Source organism: Cherax quadricarinatus, chromosome 32 (assembly GCF_038502225.1).
Source record: "Cherax quadricarinatus isolate ZL_2023a chromosome 32, ASM3850222v1, whole genome shotgun sequence".
Lineage (NCBI taxonomy): Eukaryota > Metazoa > Arthropoda > Malacostraca > Decapoda > Parastacidae > Cherax > Cherax quadricarinatus.
The window spans coordinates 17,504,496-17,528,593 of record NC_091323.1 but is presented as its reverse complement, the minus strand read 5'-3'; the positions used below and the strand labels follow the sequence as shown (position 1 = coordinate 17,528,593).

Genomic DNA, 24,098 nt, shown 5'->3' with positions numbered 1-24,098 from the left:
TATAGATGGGGTTGTAAGAGAAATGAATACAGGAGTGTTGGGGAGAGGTGTGGGATTGGAAGAAAAAGAATCAAATACAAAGTGGGAGTTGTTGCAGTTGCTTTTTTGCTGATGACACTGTGCTTTTAGGAGATTCTGATAAGTTACACAGGTTGGTGGACGAATTTGGAAGTCTATGTAAAAGAAGGAAATTAAAAATGAACATAGGGAAGAGCAAGGTGATGAGGGTAACAAAAAATTAGGTAATGAAAGACTGGGTATCAGATTAGAGGGAGGGATTATGGAAGAAGAGAATGAATGTATTCAGATACAGTAGGGCCCCACTTTATGGCATTCAGCTAATACAGACATTTCAAATTATGACCAAAACTCGCTATATGGCTCCCCCACCTGACTTTCTAATACGGTCACTGCACCCCACCCGGTTAGTTTACATTCTCTGTGAGCACAGTGTCCAATATGTCCAGAGACTTTCCAAAATTTCAAGTGTATACTTTGATAATTATACTTATGTGTACCTGTATCTAAATAAACTTGCACACTGTGCTGGCATGCAGGTACACATTAAAATCACTAAGTGTGTCCTATTAGTCTTAAGGACTTCACATTAATAATAATAATAATATGCAATAATAATCACTCTGAGGCACATTAAATGTCGTATATTATATTAATACATATAAACATTTTCATTAATCCATCTATGATATTTTTCAGAATTATATAATAAACATACTACGTAACATATAAACATGGTAAATACACCCCACAGTAGAATAAATTAACATAAATATGAGACGTTATGTGTATGAACTAAAACCAGACTTGTTTATCTGCTTGTTTACATAACTCCATGTCTCTCTCCTCTCTCATTTATTCGTTTTACCTCATTCACTCACCTCTCACCCTACATTAAGACTACAAATATTTTAAGGTAAGTAATGAGTGTACTGTATATGCATTTTATCACTCAAGGGGCACTTTAAATGTCGTAGTATATTACGTGTGGGTGGGGTGGCCTGGGCAGCTACCATACCTCCTACACCTGACTTCCTACCAATAAATACTACTCACCTCTCGCCCTACATTAAGATTACAAATATTGTAAGGTAAGTAATGAGTGTACTGTATATGCATTTTATCACTCTAGGGGCGCTTTAAATGTCGAAGTGTATTACGTGTGAGTGGGGTGGCCTGGCGGGCTACCATACCTCCCACACTCTGACTTCTTACAATAAATACTACTCACCTCTCACCCTACATTAAGATTACAAATATTTTAAGGTAAGTAATGAATGTACTGTGTGTGTATTTTACTTTTTGTTGTTTTTAATGCCTAGTTCTGTTGCTAACTTAATACGTATATGGTAGTTTAAACCTTAAAAATGTATTTCTGAGTTAGGGACCTCCTGGCTCAAGGTGATCTTCCTCCCTTCCCAGCAAGTCTATTTCCTTGGTGTTCTGGCTTACCTGTGTTGAGATCAGTCAAATGATCTGTGAGCACAGTGCTCGAACCTCAGCTGGTGCAGCAGAGACACGAGCCCCTAATAATAAGTGAATTAGAGTGTTTGCGAGTCCTGAGTCTTGAGGTGTGAATGATTGTGCCCCTGATGGAAAAAAGAATGTTTCAGGTTTTCAAAATGTTTCTGAATTACTGTATTCTTATAGCTGAGCAATGTGTCTGTGTAAAATAACTTTTCTTTTAATAAAATACAAGTACTCGTATTAAAATATTTTAAATTTTTAACAATAAAGATTGAAAACTACACTCAGTACTTACCCCAGTATGTCTCTTTCTAGTATGAAGCTAAAAAAAGGATCTCAGCTGCAGCAGCAATGAAGCATCCATTTTTCGAATCTTTAGGACATACCATACATACCCTCAAAGACCGTAAGTAATTTTTGTTAGTGGAACAGTAGTTTTATTATTATAACTTCAGATATCAGGCTCTGTGAAGGTCTCATGATCCAAGGAATTGGATACTACAGGTACTGTGGTATCCCTATGGATTTAATACTTTCCCATGAATATAGTAATTTCAGTAGCAGATTTAGATGCTCATATTCAGATGTTTTGAATTTGGGAATACTGTACAGTACAGTTCAGCTCAATCAAGAAAGGAAGCAATCTGAAATACTGTTTCTCCTAAGATACTGAACATGAAAATCTAAGAGAATTTCTCAAGAGAAAAGCCCCACAACAAAAAATCAAATACAAATCTCTTAAAAAATGGTACAGTTAAACCTCAATCTAGCATACATTTAAAATAATGAACAAAACCCACTGGATAAATTGTACTTTTAACTCCTTTATTTTCAATGTTTAATGCAGTGTATATGTAAATTGTATGTATTAGCATATATGTAAATTGTATATATATATATATATATATATATATATATATATTAGGTACACAGAGTACTTTTATGCATTTTATAGCTATTATTTATTAACACATCGGCCATTACCCACCAAGGCAGGGTGGCCCGAAAAAGTAAAACTTCCATCATCATTCACTCCATCACTGTCTTGCCAGAGGCATGCCTACACTACAGTTATAAAACTGCAACCTTAACACTCATCCTTCAGAGTGCAGACACTGTACTTCCCATCTCCAGGACTCGAGTCCAGTCTGCCGGTTTCCCTGAATCCCTTCATAAATGTTACCTTGCTTACCTTCCAACAGCATGTCAAGTCCTAAAAACCATTTGTCTCCATTCACTCCTGTCTCCTGTCTAACACGCTCACACACGCTTGCTGGAAGTCCAAGTCCCTTGCACACAAAACCTTCTTTACCCCCTCCCTCCAACCTTTCCTAGGCCAACCCCTACCCTGCCTTCTCTCCACTACAGATTTGTCTACTCTCAAAGTCATTCTATTTCGTTCCATCCTCTCTACATATCCAAACCATCTCAATAACCCCTCCTCAGCCCACACTTCTTCTTAATCTCCAAACTACGGATTCTCTGCATTATATTTACACTACATATTGCCCTCAGACATGACATCTCCACTGCTTCCAGCTTTCTCCTTGTTGCAACATTCACAACCCATGCCTCACACCTATACAAGAGCCTTGGTATAACTATACTCTCATACATTTCCCTCTTTGCTTTAATAGATAAAGTTCTTTGTCTCCACAGACTCCTCAGTGCACCACTCACCTTTTTCCCTTAGTCAATTCTATGATTCACCTCATCCTTCATAGACCCATCTGCAGACACGTCCACTCCCAAATATCTGAACACATTCACCTCCTCCATACTCTCTCCCTCCAATCTGATATCCAGTCTTCCGTTACCTAATTTTTTTGTTATCCTCATCACCTTATTCTTTTCTATATTCACTTTTAACTTCTTTCATTACCCTACCAAACTCATCAACCAACCTCTACAACTTCTCCTCAGAATCTACCAAAAAGCACAGTGTCATCAGCAAAGAGCAACTGTGACAACTCCCACTTGCCAACACCAGAGCATTCACTTCTTTTACTACTCCATCTATAAATATATTGAACAACCATGGTGACATCACACATCCCTATCTAAGACCTACTTTAACTGGGAAATAATCCCTCTCTCGCCTACATACTCTAACCTGAGCCTCACTATCCTCGTAAAAACTTTTTACTGCCTTCTCAATAACCTACCTCCTATTCCATACATTTGCAGCATCTGCCACATTGCCCCCTATTCACCCTATAATATGCCTTTTCGAATTCCATAAATTCCACAAAAACCTCTTTACCCTTATCCAAATACTGTTCATCTATGTGTTTCACTGTAAACACTTGGTCTACACACCCCCCTACCTTTCCTAAAGCCTCCTTGTTCATCTGCTATCCTGCTCTCCGTTTTACTTGTAATTCTATCAATAATAACTCTACCATACACTTTAGCAGGTATACTCAACAGACTTTTTTTTTTTTTTTCCAACAAACTGGCTGTATCCCACCAAGGCAGGGTCTCCCAAAAAGAAAAATGCAAGTTTCTCTTTTTAAATTTAGTAATTTATACAGGAGAAGGGGTTACTAGGCCCTTGCTCCCGGCATTTTAGTCGCCTCTTACAACACGCATGGCTTATGGACGAAGAATTCTGTTCCACTTCTCCATGGAGATAAGAGGAAATAAACAAGAACAAGAACTAGAAAGAAACTAGAAGAAAACCCAGAGGGGTGTGTATATATATGCTTGTACATGTATGTGTAGTGACCTAAGTGTAAGTAGAAGTAGCAAGACATACCTGAAATCTTGCATGTGTATGAGACAAAAAAAGACACCAGCAATCCTACCATCATGTAAAACAATTACAGGCTTCCGTTTTACACTCACTTGGCAGGACGGTAGTACCTCCCTGGGTGGTTGCTGTCTACCAACGTACTACCTACAACTCAACAGACTTATTCCCCTATAATCTTTACACTCTCTTTTGTCCCCTTTGCCTTTATACAAAGGAACTATGCTCTCTGCCAATCCCTAGGTACCTTACCCTCTTCCATATGTTTAGTAAGCCTTTCAGGGTCGGCAGGTCCTCTGCCAAACCTGTTCTCAGGGTCAGTAAATGTTCGAAAAAAAAAATTTCTTATGAAAAGATAGTTTTTTTTTTTTTCTAAATTTTATTGGCTAAAAAAATTTTTTTTGCCATCAATACTTATCGAGATATGGAGGCATGAAGTTAACAGAAATTGAAGTGCATACAGCAACATCGCCGACTGCTGGTGCCCCAGTAATAGTTTATTTTGTTTTTTCTACTTCTTTTATTTTTTAATACTTTATTTATTTCAATAACTTTTATGGCCTCTGAGACCAATATAAAGACTATTTGGTATATATTCACTCATTGTATACTACACATTAACAGCACAAACTTTGCTGTCACTATATTGTTTACAAAACATGTTTACACAAACCAGTAATCAAAAGTGTTGTTTATTACTCTTTTTCTATCATATGTATACTCATATAGAGTCACTGGACATGTTCCTATAACTACAAGAGGTTCTGAAAGCTTGTAGCAGTGTGGGGGTGGCCTTGTAAATATGCCGAGTCACCGATGTGTCGTGTGTCACAATGATGCATCATACCACCACTCACTAACCCTCACTGCCTTCCACAACACATCCCTTCCTCCCCATACATCTACCTTCCTTCCTTCATTCCATCCTCTCATCTCTTCCTACCTACCTTCCCTCCTCCTTCCTCTCATCTCTTCCTACCTACTTTCCCCTCCTTCCTTCAAGTAACTTTTCTGGCCTGTGAGACCAATATAAGGTATATTGAATGTATATTCACTCGTTGTATGCTACACAGTAACCGCATAAACAGTTATTATATTGTTTACAAAATGTGTTTACACCAACAATAAAAAATGTTGTTTATTACTATTTTTCTATCACATATATACACACATAAAGCCACTGGACACTTCACAGAACTGCTACAGCTTCTGTAAAGCTCGTAGTTGTTGTGTGGGGGTGGACTTGTAAATATGCTGAGTCACCAGCCTAATTAGTGTCACAGTGACAAATCACACCACCCTCACTGCCAGTCAACACCCATCCCTTCCTCCCCACCCCACCAACCAACATGGAAATAAGTCATTGTCTGAATATTTTGAGTTATCCTAGGTTGATAGTCTCCTTCCTTTCTTCCCTCCTTCCTTCCCTCCCTCCTTCCTTCCTTTCCTCCCTCCTTCCTTTCCTGCTTCCTCTCATCTCCTCCTCCTTTTCTCCCTTTCTTCTACCTTCCTTCCTTCAGGTTGGTTTCCTGGGCATTGCTTTCAGTCACAAACTCCTCAAAACCATGAAATTCATCTTCACTGACACTTCCATCTGTGTTTGAACTGTCACTTGGGAAGAAAAGAGCCCCAATTAGCTGAGGAGTGAGGAGTTTCTTACCACTAGACATGGTGAAGAAGGTGTAATAAAATGGCTTTCCCACAATGCACCACTGGATCCCCGATTTTTTTTATACCGTGCACACGACCACGGAGACTTATTCTCTCACATCCAGGACTACCAGCCTTTTCCTGCTTGATTTGAGGATGCTAGAATTTATGCGTACTAGTACAGCACCAACCCTGGCGCGTAAGCCGTACTAGTACTGCACCAACCCTGAAAGGGTTAAATATAAATGCTAACCACTCCAAAGCTATATCTTCAGAATCTACCAAAAGCACAGTGTCATCAGCATAGAGTAACTGTGACAACTCCCACTTGCCAACACCCGAGCATTCACTTCTCTTACTACTCCATCTAGAAATATATTGAACAACCATGGTGACATCACACAGCCCTGTCTAAGACCTACTTTTACTGGGAAATCCTGAGGTGTCTCCTGGTGTTGCAAAATTTCTGGAAAAAAAAAAATCTTGTGAAATAATAGAGAATCTTTTCCCGATTGTAATGACACCAAAAGAACAAAATTTGATGGAAAACTGACGGAATTACGCTCTCGCAAATTTAGCAACCTCGGCGCTATTTACGAATCGGCGATTTCGCCCACTTTGAGCCCTATTTTTGGCTAATTCCATTGTACCAGTCGACCAAACTCATAGCTATTTCTTTAGAACTCCATTTTTTCTATCGAGTGAGTACAAGAAACTGCCCATTTATTGATTTCAACTTCCCAATAATGTGGTCAGAAATTTGCAATTTGGCCAATTTCACAAAAATTAAAAAAATGACAATTTCAAAATAGGGTCCAGAATGAACAATGCAGACATTCTTGGCTCTAAAATAACATTTTCTTTGTTCATCAGTCATGTCTCCAAGCCCCTCTGATATTACTCTTGCTTTCTATTTTGAATTTTTATTGAAACAAAAAATAGACGAGTTACTGTTATGCAGACTACTGCAGTATTGTAATAATTGTATAATGTCATCCCATTCATGACTGCATATTAGAATGCCTACTTGGACATTTATTGGAAAATGATATCATTTGTTTACTTTTGAACATCGGCAAAAATCAAACATTTTCCCAACTTTGAGCTCCATTTTAAGATTCTTTTCATAGTAAAACCAATCAAAATCACCTCTAGTTCTATAATATGGTTTCCATTCTATCAAATGAGACCAAGAAAACAAGAATACAATCATAAATACTATACGAAAATAGACCACAAAGTTGGCATTTTAATTAAATAAATGGTCGGAGTTTTTTTTTTTCTCATTATGCACTGCATGCTGCAGGATTTTTTTATATGGTGCACACTGACCACACACACCCATTCTCTCACATGTGGGCCTACCAGCTTTCTCCTGCTTGATTTGAAGCCGCTAGAATTTATGAGTGTATATACGTCAAACACGGTGGCTCGTAAGACGTATATATACGACCGAAACTGCTTTACCCCTCTTTCATTCTAGATAATATTATAGGTGTTATATTTATGGCATGTCTTGCTACTTCTACTTACACTTAGGTCACACTACACATACATATACACATTTATTCATACACACTCATCTGAGTTTTCTTTGATTTTATCTTAATAGTTCTTGGTCTTATTAATTTTCCTTTTATATCCATGGGGAAGTGGAATAAGAATCTTTCCTCCGTAAGCCATGCGTGTTGTAAAAGTCAACTAAAATGCCGGGAACAATGGGCTAGTAACCCCTTTTCCTGTAAAGATTACTAAAAAGAATAAGAAGAAGAAAATTGTCAAAGTGGGAAGTCTGAATGTGCGTGGATGTTGTGCAGATGATAAGAAAGAGATGATTGTGGATGTTATGAATGAGAAGAAGCTGGATGTCCTGGCTTTAAGTGAAACAAAGCTGAAGGGGGTGGGAGAGTTTCAATGGAGAGGAATAAATGGGATTAGGTCAGGGGTTTCAAATAGAGTTAGAGCTAAAGAAGGAGTAGCAATAATGTTGAAGGATAAGCTATGGCAGGAAAAGAGGGACTATAAATGTATTAATTCAAGGATTATGTGGAGTAAAATAAAGATTGGATGTGAAAAGTGGGTTATAATAAGCGTGTATGCACCTGGAGAAGAGAGAAGTGTAGAGGAGAGAGAGAGATTTTGGGAAATGTTGAGTGAATGCGTGGGGAGTTTTGAATCAAGTGTGAGAGTAATGGTGGTTGGGGATTTCAATGCTAAAGTGGGTAAAAATGTTATGGAGGGAGTAGTAGGTAAATTTGGGGTGCCAGGGGTAAATGTAAATGGGGAGCCTTTAATTGAGCTATGTGTAGAAAGAAATTTGGTAATAAGTAATACATATTTTATGAAAAAGAGGATAAATAAATATACAAGGTATGATGTAGCACGTAATGAAAGTAGTTTATTAGATTATGTATTGGTGGATAAAAGGTTGATGGGTAGGCTCCAGGATGTACATGTTTATAGAGGGGCAACTGATATATCGGATCATTATTTAGTTGTAGCTACAGTTAGAGTAAGAGGTAGATGGGAAAAGAGGAAGGTGGCAACAACAAGTAAGAGGGAGGTGAAAGTGTATAAACTAAGGGAGGAGGAAGTTCGGGCGAGATATAAGCGACTATTGGCAGAAAGGTGGGATAGTGCAAAGATGAGTAATGGGGGGGTTGAAGAGGGTTGGAATAGTTTTAAAAATGCAGTATTAGAATGTGGGGCAGAAGTTTGTGGTTATAGGAGGGTGGGTGCAGGAGGAAAGAGGAGTGATTGGTGGAATGATGAAGTAAAGGGTGTGATAAAAGAGAAAAAGGTAGCTTATGAGAGGTTTTTACAAAGCAGAAGTGTTATAAGAAGAGCAGAATATATGGAGAGTAAAAGAAAGGTAAAGAGAGTGGTGAGAGAGTGCAAAAGGAGAGCAGATGATAGAGTGGGAGAGGCACTGTCAAGAAATTTTAATGAAAATAAGAAAAAATTTTGGAGTGAGTTAAACAAGTTAAGAAAGCCAAGGGAAAATATGGATTTGTCAGTTAAAAACAGAGTAGGGGAGTTAGTAGATGGGGAGATGGAGGTATTAGGTAGATGGCGAGAATATTTTGAGGAACTTTTAAATGTTAAGGAAGAAACAGAGGCAGTAATTTCATGCACTGGTCAGGGAGGTATACCATCTTTTAGGAGTGAAGAAGAGCAGAATGTAAGTGTGGGGGAGGTACGTGAGGCATTACGTAAAATGAAAGGGGGTAAAGCAGCTGGTACTGATGGGATCATGACAGAAATGTTAAAAGCAGGGGGGGATATAGTGTTGGAGTGGTTGGTACTTTTGTTCAATAAATGTATGAAAGAGGGGAAGGTACCTAGGGATTGGCGGAGAGCATGTATAGTCCCTTTATATAAAGGGAAAGGGGACAAAAGAGACTGTAAAAATTATAGAGGAATAAGCTTACTGAGTATACCAGGAAAAGTGTACGGTAGGGTTATAATTGAAAGAATTAGAGGTAAGACAGAATGTAGGATTGCGGATGAGCAAGGAGGTTTCAGAGTGGGTAGGGGATGTGTAGATCAAGTGTTTACATTGAAGCATATATGTGAACAGTATTTAGATAAAGGTAGGGAAGTTTTTATTGCATTTATGGATTTAGAAAAGGCATATGATAGAGTGGATAGAGGAGCAATGTGGCAGATGTTGCAAGTATATGGAATAGGTGGTAAGTTATTAAATGCTGTAAAGAGTTTTTATGAAGATAGTGAGGCTCAGGTTAGGGTGTGTAGAAGAGAGGGAGACTATTTCCCGGTAAAAGTAGGTCTTAGACAGGGATGTGTAATGTCACCATGGTTGTTTAATATATTTATAGATGGGGTTGTTAAGGAAGTAAATGCTAGGGTGTTTGGGAGAGGGGTGGGATTAAATTATGGGGAATCAAATTCAAAATGGGAATTGACACAGTTACTTTTTGCTGATGATACTGTGCTTATGGGAGATTCTAAAGAAAAATTGCAAAGGTTAGTGGATGAGTTTGGGAATGTGTGTAAAGGTAGAAAGTTGAAAGTGAACATAGAAAAGAGTAAGGTGATGAGGGTGTCAAATGATTTAGATAAAGAAAAATTGGATATCAAATTGGGGAGGAGGAGTATGGAAGAAGTGAATGTTTTCAGATACTTGGGAGTTGACGTGTCGGCGGATGGATTTATGAAGGATGAGGTTAATCATAGAATTGATGAGGGAAAAAAGGTGAGTGGTGCGTTGAGGTATATGTGGAGTCAAAAAACGTTATCTATGGAGGCAAAGAAGGGAATGTATGAAAGTATAGTAGTACCAACACTCTTATATGGGTGTGAAGCTTGGGTGGTAAATGCAGCAGCGAGGAGACGGTTGGAGGCAGTGGAGATGTCCTGTTTAAGGGCAATGTGTGGTGTAAATATTATGCAGAAAATTCGGAGTGTGGAAATTAGGAGAAGGTGTGGAGTTAATAAAAGTATTAGTCAGAGGGCAGAAGAGGGGTTGTTGAGGTGGTTTGGTCATTTAGAGAGAATGGATCAAAGTAGAATGACATGGAAAGCATATAAATCTATAGGGGAAGGAAGGCGGGGTAGGGGTCGTCCTCGAAAGGGTTGGAGAGAGGGGGTAAAGGAGGTTTTGTGGGTAAGGGGCTTGGACTTCCAGCAAGCGTGCGTGAGCATGTTAGATAGGAGTGAATGGAGACGAATGGTACTTGGGACCTGACGATCTGTTGGAGTGTGAGCAGGGTAATATTTAGTGAAGGGATTCAGGGAAACCGGTTATTTTCATATAGTCGGACTTGAGTCCTGGAAATGGGAAGTACAATGCCTGCACTTTAAAGGAGGGGTTTGGGATATTGGCAGTTTGGAGGGATATGTTGTGTATCTTTATATGTGTATGCTTCTAGACTGTTGTATTCTGAGCACCTCTGCAAAAACAGTGATAATGTGCGAGTGTGGTGAAAGTGTTGAATGATGATGAAAGTATTTTCTTTTTGGGGATTTTCTTTCTTTTTTGGGTCACCCTGCCTCGGTGGGAGACGGCCGACTTGTTGAAAAAAAAAAAAAAAAAAAATATTTATGGCTGTTATCATTCTGATTTAATGGATGCTCAGATAATCCTGGTTATCTGTATTCTTGTGTAGAGGATAAGGTAAGGCTAGAGCGAGGGGCTAGCAACCCCTTCTCCTGTATATATTACTAAAGTTAAAAAGAGAACCTGTTTTTCTTTTTGGGCCACCCTGCCTTGGTGGGATACGGCCAGTTTGTTGAAAGAAGAAGGCAAAGCTAAGAAATATCAACATTAAAAATGTAATTACATGTCAGTTCTTGCCAGTGTCAGTTAAAATGAGACTTGTTTTATTCACTCGTTAATAATTACAGTACTATCTGCTTTATCATACACCATCATAAACACAAGACTGGCTATAAATGGTGTCATAATTATATTTTCCAGTCTCCTGAATGAAATAAATACAGTGGTCTCTAAACAAAGACACCATTTGCATTCTGTTCAAATAAACATCTGATGAGTGACGGCCTTTCCACGCAGTGCCTACTTTATTTCAACTAGTTAAATATTATACCAGTCATGTGGCTATCTGTTCTGTAATTTAGCAAAACAGACTGATGGACATCAGCTGATGTTTGTAGCCAACATTTTCAACAGTAAAGAAAGCTGTATGTCTTAGCATTTAGAATATTTATTAGAAGGAAGGGGTATAGGTTTTGTAGGCGAGGGGCTTGGACTTTTTAGTAAGCGTGCGAGAGCATGTTAGATAGGAGTGAATGGAAACGAATGTTTTTTGGGACCTGATGAGCTGTGTGAGCAGGGTAATATTTTGTGAAGGGATTCAGGGAAACCAGTTAGCTGGACTCGAGTCCTGGAAATGGGAAGTACAATGCCTGCACTTTAAAGGAGGGGTTTGGGATATTGGCAGTTTGGACGGACATCTAAACTGTCATATGTGAGTGCCTCTGCAAAGACAATGATTGAGTGATGGTGAAAGTGTTGAATGATGATGAAAGTATTTTCTTTCTTTTTGAGTGTTTCTTTCTTTTTGGGTTACCTGCCTCGATGGGAAACAGCCGTGTTAAAAAAAAAAAAAAAAAAAAAAAAAATTAAGTGAAGCACTAAACCCATGTGGGTCATTCAGTGCAAGGAGTAATGAGGCTCAATACTCTCATCTGTTGAGCACTAGATAGATAAACTTGTACTTAATTCATTTTCTTGGCTGTCTGCTGTTGCCACATTCACCATCACCAGCTCCAGAACTGTTTAGATATTTTTTTTATTGTATTTCCTTCATTTAACAGTTACTGAACATAAATTTCAACATTCATGTCATGCTAGATGGGAGACGTACATATGGAATAAAAGAACCATCCAGGATCACCCATAGAATCGGACCATTAACCACAGAAGGGTCATACACTGATAATGAAAAAAAATTAAAGAACCAGTATGAATCAGTGTTAACCCTTTCAGGGTTTCGGCCGTACTAGTACGGCTTACGCCCCAGGGTTTTTGACGTACTAGTACTCTTAAATTCTAGCGCCCTCAAATCTAGTGAGAGAAAGCTGGTACGCCTACATATGAAAGAGTGGGTCTATGTGGTCAGGGTGCGCAGTATAAAAAAAATCCTGCAGCACACAGTGCGTAATGAGAAAAAAAAAAAACTTTGACAGTGTTTTTGGATTAAAACAGCGAATTTGCACTGTATTTTCGTGTGGTATTTATTGTTGTATTCTAGTTTTCCTGGTCTCATTTTATAGAATGGAAGAAATATTACAGAAATTGAGATGATTTTGACTGATTTTACAATGAAAAGTACCTTGAAATTGAGCTCAAAGTAGCAGAAATGTTCGATTTTTACCAAAGTTCAAAAGTAAACAAATCATGCCAAGCGTCCAATACACGTCAACTGGTGAGTCTATTATTCTTTCACAAGTGCACTGATATTATTTATACCATTTCTACACTAATGCAGTAGTCTGCATAACAGTAAATCTTCTCTTTTTTGTAAGAATAAAAATTCAAAGTGGAAAGCCAAAGAAATATAAGAGGGGCCGGGGGATGTGACTAATGAACAGAGAACTTGTTATTTTAGTGCCAGGAATGTCTTTCTTGTTAATTCTGGACCCTGTTCAGAAATTGGCATCTTTTGAAATTTGTATGAAATTGGCAAAATTGCTAAATTCTGACCACTTTATTGGATAGTTGAAATTGGTAAATGGGTGGTTTCTTGTACTCATTCGATAGAAAAGATGGAGTTCTAGCAACATCATGGGATCTTGATACAAAGAATTTTTCAACCTTGTCCGTCCAACCTTTAGACGAAGACCTACTTCAACTAGTGGATAGTACCACTATGATCCCGCCTCCTCCTGCTTCGCCTTGCCTGACTACAGTATATAAGCCATGTCTGCGGTCCCATGCTGTACTTCCTACAAGATTGATGGACTGAACACATCGACTCCAGGCTGAGGAACTGATTACCTCAAACTCCTCCTCTCCTTACACCTTCTGATTTGTACTGGACTGATGAAGCCACTGTGTGGCAAAATGTTTTCTCAATAAAGATTTCCATGTGTTGCATAAGTGTCTCAATCTTCAACTTGTCGGTTTTTTAAACCATTTATCACGCCTTTCAGTGTCGGTGCCGTACTTGTACAGCTTGAGAGCCAGGGTCGGTGCCGTACTTGTACGCGTAAATTGCATACCCACCCCACTACTTTTCCCGTATTCCTCAAACCATCTATCTGCATACGTACTCATCCCCATTGTTTCCCGCAATACCTGACCCTCTCTAAAGCCCCCGACCAAAGAAATGACTTGCAATCCTGGTATTGTAGTCGTTTCCAAATCGAGTGGGAGAAAGCTTGTAGGCCTGCATGTGAGAGAATAGGTCTGCATGGTCAGTGTGTGCAGTAGGAAAAAAATTGGGGCTCCCACATTGCATTGTGGGAATGCCATTTCAGTTTGCCTTGTTTACCATGCCTCACGGAAAGAAACTCCTCGCTCCTCGGCGAACTGGGACACTCTTGTTCTCAAGTGACAGTTCAAACAGAGAGAGAAGTGTTAGTGAAGATGAATTTCAGGGTTTTGAGTAGTTTGTGACTAAAAGTAATGACCATAATACTACCAGTAATAGTGCTGAAAACCCAGACGGCCCTCAGTCTACCACATCTGGTGCTGGGCCAGCTTGTTCACGTCCAGTTGTACCAGAATGAATGAGGAAACTTTTATTTTCCCATGTCCAGGACTCGGGTGTGAGCAGTGATGATAGTTATTACAACCCAGGAGTCCAAATGGCCTGTTATCCTGGGTGTAAAGGGAGCAAAATAAACACAGCAGAAAAGTTTTGACTTATATTATCCTTCACCAATTTAGAACAGAAGTATGTACACTATATACACTATGTACAGTGATGGGTATTAGTGCACTCCACGGTAAGCAAGGCAGAATAGACGCCACTAGAGAGCAGACCGTGCTTCAACCAGCTCTAGAATGGGAATGACAAGGGCAGACAGGAGAGTGGTACCCACATAACCTCTGCGATTGCCAAAACCATCTTCTCATTGGCTGGAACCTGGGTACTGGTTGAACGACGGGGCCCCATCGTCAACCCTCAGTCACCTGGTTCGCTGGTTGGGGGAGATAGCCTGTAAATGAGGGTGTGTACATGCGCCGAATAAAGGTTACATGCTCTTTGCATGCCACACCCCCTCCCCCAGGAAGGCTCAGGATTAGGCTCCCACCTCCCAGTGGTAACCGTGCCACCATGGCACAAAATAATGGGACCGCCTTTCCTCTCAACCATCCAACTCTTAGATAGAGCTCAGCTTTTCTCGTGACAAAAAGCCAAACTCTAAACTCAGAGCGAGACAGCAGACAGTCGGGCTAGCTTAGGTCCAAGACACGGGCGGATGGTAGCCCACATCCCCTCACTAAAAAAAAACCCACACCAGGGGATAAAAAAAAAAAGAGCTTGGAAGGGGTTACCACAAGTAACCTAACACATCCTAACCTAATATATAGGTAGTAGGTTGGTAGACAGCAACCACCCAGGGAAGTACTACCGTCCTGCCAGATGACTGTGAAACAGAAACCTGTAACTGTTTTACATGATGGTAGGATTGCTGGTTTTCTTTTTCTGTCTCATAAACACGCTAAGATAACAGGGATATCTTGCTACTCCTACTTACACTTTGGTCACACTTCACAGACACGCACATGCATATATATATATACATACATCTAGGTTTTTTCTCCTTTTTCTAAATAGCTCTTGTTCTTTTTTATTTCTTCTATTGTCCATGGGGAAGTGGAAAAGAATCTTTCCTCCGTAAGCCATGCGTGTCGTATGAGGCGACTAAAATGCCGGGAGCAATGGGCTAGTAACCCCTTCTCCTGTATACATTTACTAAAAAAGAGAAGAAGAAAAACTTTATAAAACTGGGTTGCTTAAATGTGCGTGGATGTAGTGCGGATGACAAGAAACAGATGATTGCTGATGTTATGAATGAAAAGAAGTTGGATGTCCTGGCCCTAAGCGAAACAAAGCTGAAGGGGGTAGGAGAGTTTCAGTGGGGGGAAATAAATGGGATTAAATCTGGAGTATCTGAGAGAGTTAGAGCAAAGGAAGGGGTAGCAGTAATGTTAAATGATCAGTTATGGAAGGAGAAAAGAGAATATGAATGTGTAAATTCAAGAATTATGTGGATTAAAGTAAAGGTTGGATGCGAGAAGTGGGTCATAATAAGCGTGTATGCACCTGGAGAAGAGAGGAATGCAGAGGAGAGAGAGAGATTTTGGGAGATGTTAAGTGAATGTATAGGAGCCTTTGAACCAAATGAGAGAGTAATTGTGGTAGGGGACCTGAATGCTAAAGTAGGAGAAACTTTTAGAGAGGGTGTGGTAGGTAAGTTTGGGGTGCCAGGTGTAAATGATAATGGGAGCCCTTTGATTGAACTTTGTATAGAAAGGGGTTTAGTTATAGGTAATACATATTTTAAGAAAAAGAGGATAAATAAGTATACACGATATGATGTAGGGCGAAATGACAGTAGTTTGTTGGATTATGTATTGGTAGATAAAAGACTGTTGAGTAGACTTCAGGATGTACATGTTTATAGAGGGGCCACAGATATATCAGATCACTTTCTAGTTGTAGCTACACTGAGAGTAAAAGGTAGATGGGATACAAGGAGAATAGAAGCATCAGGGAAGAGAGAGGTGAAGGTTTATAAACTAAAAGAGGAGGCAGTTAGGGTAAGATATAAACAGCTATTGGAGGATAGATGGGCTAATGAGAGCATAGGCAATGGGGTCGAAGAGGTATGGGCTAGGTTTAAAAATGTAGTGTTAGAGTGTTCAGCAGAAGTTTGTGGTTACAGGAAAGTGGGTGCAGGAGGGAAGAGGAGCGATTGGTGGAATGATGATGTAAAGAGAGTAGTAAGGGAGAAAAAGTTAGCATATGAGAAGTTTTTACAAAGTAGAAGTGATGCAAGGAGGGAAGAGTATATGGAGAAAAAGAGAGAAGTTAAGAGAGTGGTGAAGCAATGTAAAAAGAGAGCAAATGAGAGAGTGGGTGGGTGAGATGTTATCAACAAATTTTGTTGAAAATAAGAAAAAGTTTTGGAGTGAGATTAACAAGTTAAGAAAGCCTAGAGAACAAATGGATTTGTCAGTTAAAAATAGGAGAGGAGAGTTATTAAATGGAGAGTTAGAGGTATTGGGAAGATGGAGGGAATATTTTGAGGAATTGTTAAATGTTGATGAAGATAGGGAAGCTGTGATTTCGTGTATAGGGCAAGGAGGAATAACATCTTGTAGGAGTGAGGAAGAGCCAGTTGTGAGTGTGGGGGAAGTTCGTGAGGCAGTAGGTAAAATGAAAGGGGGTAAGGCAGCCGGGATTGATGGGATAAAGATAGAAATGTTAAAAGCAGGTGGGGATATAGTTTTGGAGTGGTTGGTGCAATTATTTAATAAATGTATGGAAGAGGGTAAGGTACCTAGGGATTGGCAGAGAGCATGCATAGTTCCTTTGTATAAAGGCAAAGGGGATAAAAGAGAGTGCAAAAATTATAGGGGGATAAGTCTGTTGAGTGTACCTGGTAAGGTGTATGGTAGAGTTATAATTGAAAGAATTAAGAGTAAGACGGAGAATAGGATAGCAGATGAACAAGGAGGCTTTAGGAAAGGTAGGGGGTGTGTGGACCAGGTGTTTACAGTGAAACATATAAGTGAACAGTATTTAGATAAGGCTAAAGAGGTCTTTGTGGCATTTATGGATTTGGAAAAGGCGTATGACAGGGTGGATAGGGGGGCAATGTGGCAGATGTTGCAAGTGTATGGTGTAGGAGGTAGGTTACTGAAAGCAGTGAAGAGTTTTTACGAGGATAGTGAGGCTCAAGTTAGAGTATGTAGGAAAGAGGGAAATTTTTTCCCAGTAAAAGTAGGCCTTAGACAAGGATGTGTGATGTCACCGTGGTTGTTTAATATATTTATAGATGGGGTTGTAAGAGAAGTAAATGCGAGGGTCTTGGCAAGAGGCGTGGAGTTAAAAGATAAAGAATCACACACAAAGTGGGAGTTGTCACAGCTGCTCTTTGCTGATGACACTGTGCTCTTGGGAGATTCTGAAGAGAAGTTGCAGAGATTGGTGGATGAATTTGGTAGGGTGTGCAAAAGAAGAAAATTAAAGGTGAATACAGGAAAGAGTAAGGTTATGAGGATAACAAAAAGATTAGGTGATGAAAGATTGAATATCAGATTGGAGGGAGAGAGTATGGAGGAGGTGAACGTATTCAGATATTTGGGAGTGGACGTGTCAGCGGATGGGTCTATGAAAGATGAGGTGAATCATAGAATTGATGAGGGAAAAAGAGTCTGTGGAGTCTGTGGAGACAAAGAACTTTGTCCTTGGAGGCAAAGAGGGGAATGTATGAGAGTATAGTTTTACCAACGCTCTTATATGGGTGTGAAGCGTGGGTGATGAATGTTGCAGCGAGGAGAAGGCTGGAGGCAGTGGAGATGTCATGTCTGAGGGCAATGTGTGGTGTGAATATAATGCAGAGAATTCGTAGTTTGGAAGTTAGGAGGAGGTGCGGGATTACCAAAACTGTTGTCCAGAGGGCTGAGGAAGGGTTGTTGAGGTGGTTCGGACATGTAGAGAGAATGGAGCGAAACAGAATGACTTCAAGAGTGTATCAGTCTGTAGTGGAAGGAAGGCGGGGTAGGGGTCGGCCTAGGAAGGGTTGGAGGGAGGGGGTAAAGGAGGTTTTGTGTGCGAGGGGCTTGGACTTCCAGCAGGCATGCGTGAGCGTGTTTGATAGGAGTGAATGGAGACAAATGGTTTTTAATACTTGACGTGCTGTTGGAGTGTGAGCAAAGTAACATTTATGAAGGGATTCAGGGAAACCGGCAGGCCGGACTTGAGTCCTGGAGATGGGAAGTACAGTGCCTGCACTCTGAAGGAGGGGTGTTAATGTTGCAGTTTAAAAACTGTAGTGTAAAGCACCCTTCTGGCAAGACAGTGATGGAGTGAATGATGGTGAAAGTTTTTCTTTTTCGGGCCACCCTGCCTTGGTGGGAATCGGCCAGTGTGATAATAAAAAATAAATAATAATAATATTGTTAGACTCTTGATAAAGAGTCTACCAACATATTTTCTTTGCCGGCAATATGTACAATTCTCAGAAAATATGGTTGCAGTCTTATCGTCCATCTCATGAGCCTTGTGTTGTGGTTCTTCATGGTTTGGAGATATACTAGAGGATTGTGATCACTGTAGACGGTGAGCACCTGCGAAGTTTGTCCAGCGTATACATCAAAGTGCTCCAAAGCCAGTACCAGCGCGAGGGCTTCTTTTTCAATGGTAGAGTAAGCCATCTGATGCGGCTGGAACTTGGCCGAAAAAAAAGGCTACAGGCTGCAACTCCTTGGCCCCGTTTTGCAACAGTACTGCCCCAACCCCAGACTCGCAAGCATCAACCTGTAATGAGAAAGGTTTGGAGAAGTCTGGAGACAAAAGAATGGGTGCAGTACACAACAATCTTTTTGCTTTGTCAAAAGCATCTGGAGAAACTGAAGTCCAAATAAAGGGAACTTTGTGACTGGTATAAGAGAGGTAAGAGGGGCTACAATATCTGAGAAATTCTTACAGAATCTTCTGTAAAATCCTGTCATGCCTAGGAAATGTTGAAGAGATTTCCTATCATTTGGAACTGGATAATCTTTAATGGCAAGAACTTTAGCAAGTTTAGGAGCAACTTTACCACTACCTACTTCATGGCCTAGAAAAGTAACAGTGGCCTGGCCAAAGGAAGACTTAGATAAATTAACAGTTAAATGGGAACTCTGAAAGGTCTCAAAAAGAGCCTTAAGCCTAAATAGGTGTTGATCCCAAGTATCAGACACCACAACAATATCATCCAGGTACGCTGCCGTGCCTTCAAGTCCTTTAATAGCCTGATGGATAAGTTTCTGGAATGAAGAGGGGGAGTTTTTCATTCCGAAGGGGGTAACTGTATATTGATAATGACCTCCTGGAATTACGAAGGCAGAGATTTCCTTCGCCTTGTCTGTCAAAGGTACCTGATAGTAACCTTTAAGGAGATCTAACTTGGATACAAAAGTAGCCTTACCCACAAAGTCGATTACGTCATCCAGACGAGGAAGAGGGTAAGCATCTGTGATTGTGACCTCATTCACCTTACGGTAGTCTGTACACATACGAAACCCTCCATCAGCTTTTTTAACAAGGATGCACGGTGAAGCCCATGGACTAGACTCCTCCACTAAACCATGCATTAGCAGAAATTCTACTTCCTGCTGAAGTAGTCTCTGCTTTTCAGGATTAGCTCTGTAGGGGGAGAGTTTAATAGGTTTAGAGTTTCCCACATCTACATCATGGTAACCTAATGTACATTTTTTCGGCACATCCGAAAAAATATCAGGGTATGACTGTAGAAGCGCAGTTAAACTTTTTGCTCGAGTTTCAGACAGCTCCACCATTAAAGGGCTAGGGTCCTTGAGGAGGACAGAGTTTGAAAGTTTAACATTAATTTCAGAAATAGAGTGCAAAGAGTCAGAGTCATCCTCAGAGGAAGAGGACAGAGTCATTACTGGGACTTTATCTGGTGTATGAAAAGATTTTAATTGATTAATGTGGTAAGTTTTAGTTTTTGAGGTCTTATCAAAGGGAGCTACCACATAATTTACATCAGATAATTTACTTACAATTTGCATAGGTCCCGTAAATCTAGCTTTCAAGGTGTGGCCAGGTATAGGTTCCTGCACCAATACCTTGTCTCCTGGATGGAAGGAGTGGAATTGTGCACTTCTGTCATACCTCTGTTTCATCTTATTTTGAGCTGCCTTTAGGTTAGCCTTGGCTAACTGACATGCCACCTGCAACCTTGAAGAAGGGTTGTAGAGTGTTGAGCTAACGTCTTCTCCCATCCATCCTTCTCTGAGCACCCGAAGAGGACCTCGTACATTGTGCCCAAAGATCAGCTCAAACGGACTAAACCCGGTAGACTCTTGCACCGTTTCTCATACTGAGAACAGCAACAAAGGTAATGATTCATCCCAGTCTGTAGGAAAATGCATGCAAAACGTTCTCATCATGGTTTTTAACGTCTGATGGAATCTTTCCAAGGCGCCTTGGGACTGAGGATGATAGGCAGTGGATAAGTTGTGGATTATCCCTAACCTAGTTAATGCTTCCCTAAATGCTTTGGCAGTGAAGTTAGTACCTTGATCACTTTGAATAGTTTTAGGAATGCCAAAACAAGAAATAAATCTTGTTAAAGCTTTGAGAATAGCTTTAGTATTAATACTGCTCATGGGAATTGCTTCAGGATATCTAGTTACTCTATCCATAATGGTAAATAAATACTGATTTCTCGACTTTGACCTAGGTAGTGGACCTACACAATCTATAATTAAATCTGCAAAAGGTTCTCCATCAGCAGGTATAGGTTGGAGAGGTGCAGGTTTAATGGAATGTCCAGGTTTCCCTACTTGCTGACATTCTCGGCAACACCGGATATGATTCTTCACATCCTGCTTTAATTTTGGCCAATAAAATTCTTTTGTGATTCTATAAAAGGTTTTAGTAATTCCTAAGTGACCTCCTAATGAAGTATTATGAGCTATATTCAATATTTGAGGTCTAAACTTTGTTGGAACTACTAACCTGTCAGACAATTGCTGGCCCTCTATCTCCTTACCAGTCTCAGTGCAGATCAAATAGTCATTTTTAAGTTCATACTTGACCGGATGATCCAAAGAGGATTTACCCATAGCTGCCTGAAAAGCGAAATTTAAAGAATGGTCCTTTCGTTGTTCCTCCCGGAAGGACAGTCCCTCGGGCATGGAAACAGAGATATCTGGCAATCCTGCAACCTTGGAATAGGAAGGCTTGATTGGGGTTTGTTCACTTGATCTATGAGGCCCCGGCCGGTTTTCCTCGTAAAACAACGTGACTATTCTGAGATCGGAGTCGTCCAAGGATAGGTCAACATTCTCGCCAGACAACCCTTGGGATGTTGCCCGAGTTATGGCCACCACCAGAGAAGAATTAATCATTATGGGTTCAGGACATACACTAGCAGTGGTAATGTTATTACCCAGTAATAACATGGCATCTTTCATGGGGAATCCTTTGGATACACCCACAGTCAAGTACCCAGTGTAATATTTGCACTGTACATAAATTTTATGCAAAGGGACAGAATATATAGCTCCTCCAAATGCTTCCAATAAAACAGAGGAATTCAAGGAAGTGTTCTTTGAAAGGGGTAATATTCCCTCTTATAAGTGAGCAATATGCTCCAGTATCTCTAAAGGTTTTGATTTCAGTTGTTTCGGAGTTTTCTTGAAGGGAAATAAGACTATTACAATAATAAGGGGTCATACCTTTTTCTACTTCTCTCAGGGACATGTTACTAGGGATGTTAGAGATTTTCCCAATGGGTTGGGGTTTGTGGGGGCAGTTGGGACGGATGTGACCTACTTTGTTACAGAGGAAGCAGACGACAGGCTTGCCCTTTACTCCCTGCTGACATTGCAACTGGTGTCGCTCTGGCTGGTGTCTCTCTGGATACTGTTGTTGAGATGCACCATGTTGAGTAGTTTGTCTCTCACCAGGTGGACCATAAGTTGAGAAGCGTGGCTCACCAGGTGACTTAGTTGGCTGACGTAGACGTTCTCCCTCCGGCTGGCACTTCATTTTCCAAGGTTGACGATATCTGCTCATGCCAGGCTGTTGAAAAGAGACAGGACCGCTCGGACAAGGAGCAGTTAGTTTCAAAGGTATCAGCCAACCTGGCTGCCTCCAATGCAGTGGTTAAGTCACCATCCTGCAGAAAGACTCGAACCTCTGGTCCTACAGACTCCAGCAGGTTGTCAATCAGAATAAGCTGCACAAGATCATCGAAGGTAGCAACACCACTTGCTTTATACCAGCTGGTAAAAGCTTTGGTCTGCTGTCGCACAAAATCAACCAGGGATTCACCAAGCTGTCGTCTGCCTAACTTAAAACTTCCGATACTTAGCTTGGATACAAGTATATGCTCCCAACACTGTGGTCTTCACTACTTTATAATCGGAAAAATCAGTGTCATTTAACACTGACGTAAATTCCTGTGCCTTACCAAACAATGCTGTGTGAACCAACGATGCCCAATGCTGTTCTGGCCATCTCAAGGCTCGAGCCTGATTTTCGAAAGCTTTGAAAAATTTTTCTGGTTCGGCCTCACTAAAGTTGGGAACAAACTGTACTGCTTTCTGTAAACTGAAGCCATTTACAGAATGCGAAAACTGCCTCCTTTCTTTTTCCCTATCAAACTCTTCTTTTGCAAATGCTCTCTGTTCCCTAGTCTGCTCAAGATTGATTTTTTGCCAGCTCAAGTGCCAATGCCGCTGATTCACCTTGAGACAACCCTGCTGCACTATACTGACGATTTTGCTCCGTTGATATATCATCTTCCTCCTGCGAGAACATAGGAGTTTTTTCCCTAGCTCCCGTAGAGGGAGGAGTCTGATGTGCCATCTCTTCTTCTCGAAGTTTGTCAGTCATCAGTGAACGCAGTTGTGCAGCTGTGAGAGTGCGTTCGTAATTAATGCCAATGGAACGAGCAATTTGCCAACAACGCTGTAGGGACAATTTAGGTAGGTTAAACAAAGTATATGCCGACACCAGACGTCTGACTCATCTAGGTGGCATACCACAATGTATAAGTTATTTGCTATGCACAGTACGATTGCAGAATACCCCAACGTAACACGTTATTTGCAGAACACGCTTAGCTATGCACAGTACGATTGCAGAATACGCATACAAGGTGGATACGCAATAGCAAAGCTGACTGCAAAATCTTCACACTGAACAGGCTAGTAGCGAGCTGTTGAACGATCACACAATAGCAAGGCTGACCATAGCAAAGCAACTGACACGCAAAATTTGTAAAGCGTTGGCAAAGCTGAATGCAATGCCAGACAGCAAGCTACACTGTTCCACAAGATTGACCGTAGCGAAGTGAGCACACCGAACAAGCTAGTAGCGAGCTGTTGAATGATCACACAATAGCAAGGCTGACCATAGTAAAGCGTTGGCAAAGCTAATGCAATGCCAGACAGCAAGCTACACAATGTTCCTGCTTCCAGCTTCACCCTAGGTTCAACCCTTTCTCTAAGTCCAGCTCCAGCTCTCGGACAGGCTACCCATATTACAACCCAGGAGTCCAAATGGCCTGTTATCCTGGGTGTAAATGGATCAAAATAAACACAGCAGAAAAGTTTTGACTTATATTATCCTTCACCAATTTAGAACAGAAGTATGTACACTATATACACTATGTACAGTGATAGGTATTAGTGCACTCCACGGTAAGCAAGGCAGAATAGAAGCCACTAGAGAGCAGACCGTGCTTCAACCAGCTCTAGAATGGGAATGACAAGGGCAGATAGGAGAGTGGTACCCACATAACCTCTGCGATTGCCAAAACCATCTTCTCATTGGCTGGAACCTGGGTACTGGTTGAACGACGGGGCCCCATCGTCAACCCTCAGTCACCTGGTTCACTGGTTGGGGGAGATAGCCTGTAAATGAGGGTGTGTACATGCGCCGAATAAAGGTTACATACTCTTTGCATGCTACAATAGTGATAGTGAATATGATCTCCAAGCTCTTGAAAACAGTTCCAGTAGCGAGTG

At 40.7% G+C, this 24,098-nt stretch overlaps 1 protein-coding gene across 2 annotated transcripts in view; it reads left to right on the top strand.

Moving 5' to 3' along the window:
* The window catches only part of LOC128690304 (cyclin-dependent kinase 17-like), a 641,614-nt gene that overhangs the window by 606,190 nt on the left and 11,326 nt on the right, over positions 1 to 24,098 (top strand). For both annotated transcript variants that reach the window (XM_070090483.1, XM_053778923.2), the window contains exon 10: positions 1,801 to 1,891. In XM_070090483.1, the coding sequence (XP_069946584.1) occupies positions 1,801 to 1,891 (91 nt within the window). The remainder of the gene's footprint in view (positions 1 to 1,800; positions 1,892 to 24,098) is intronic.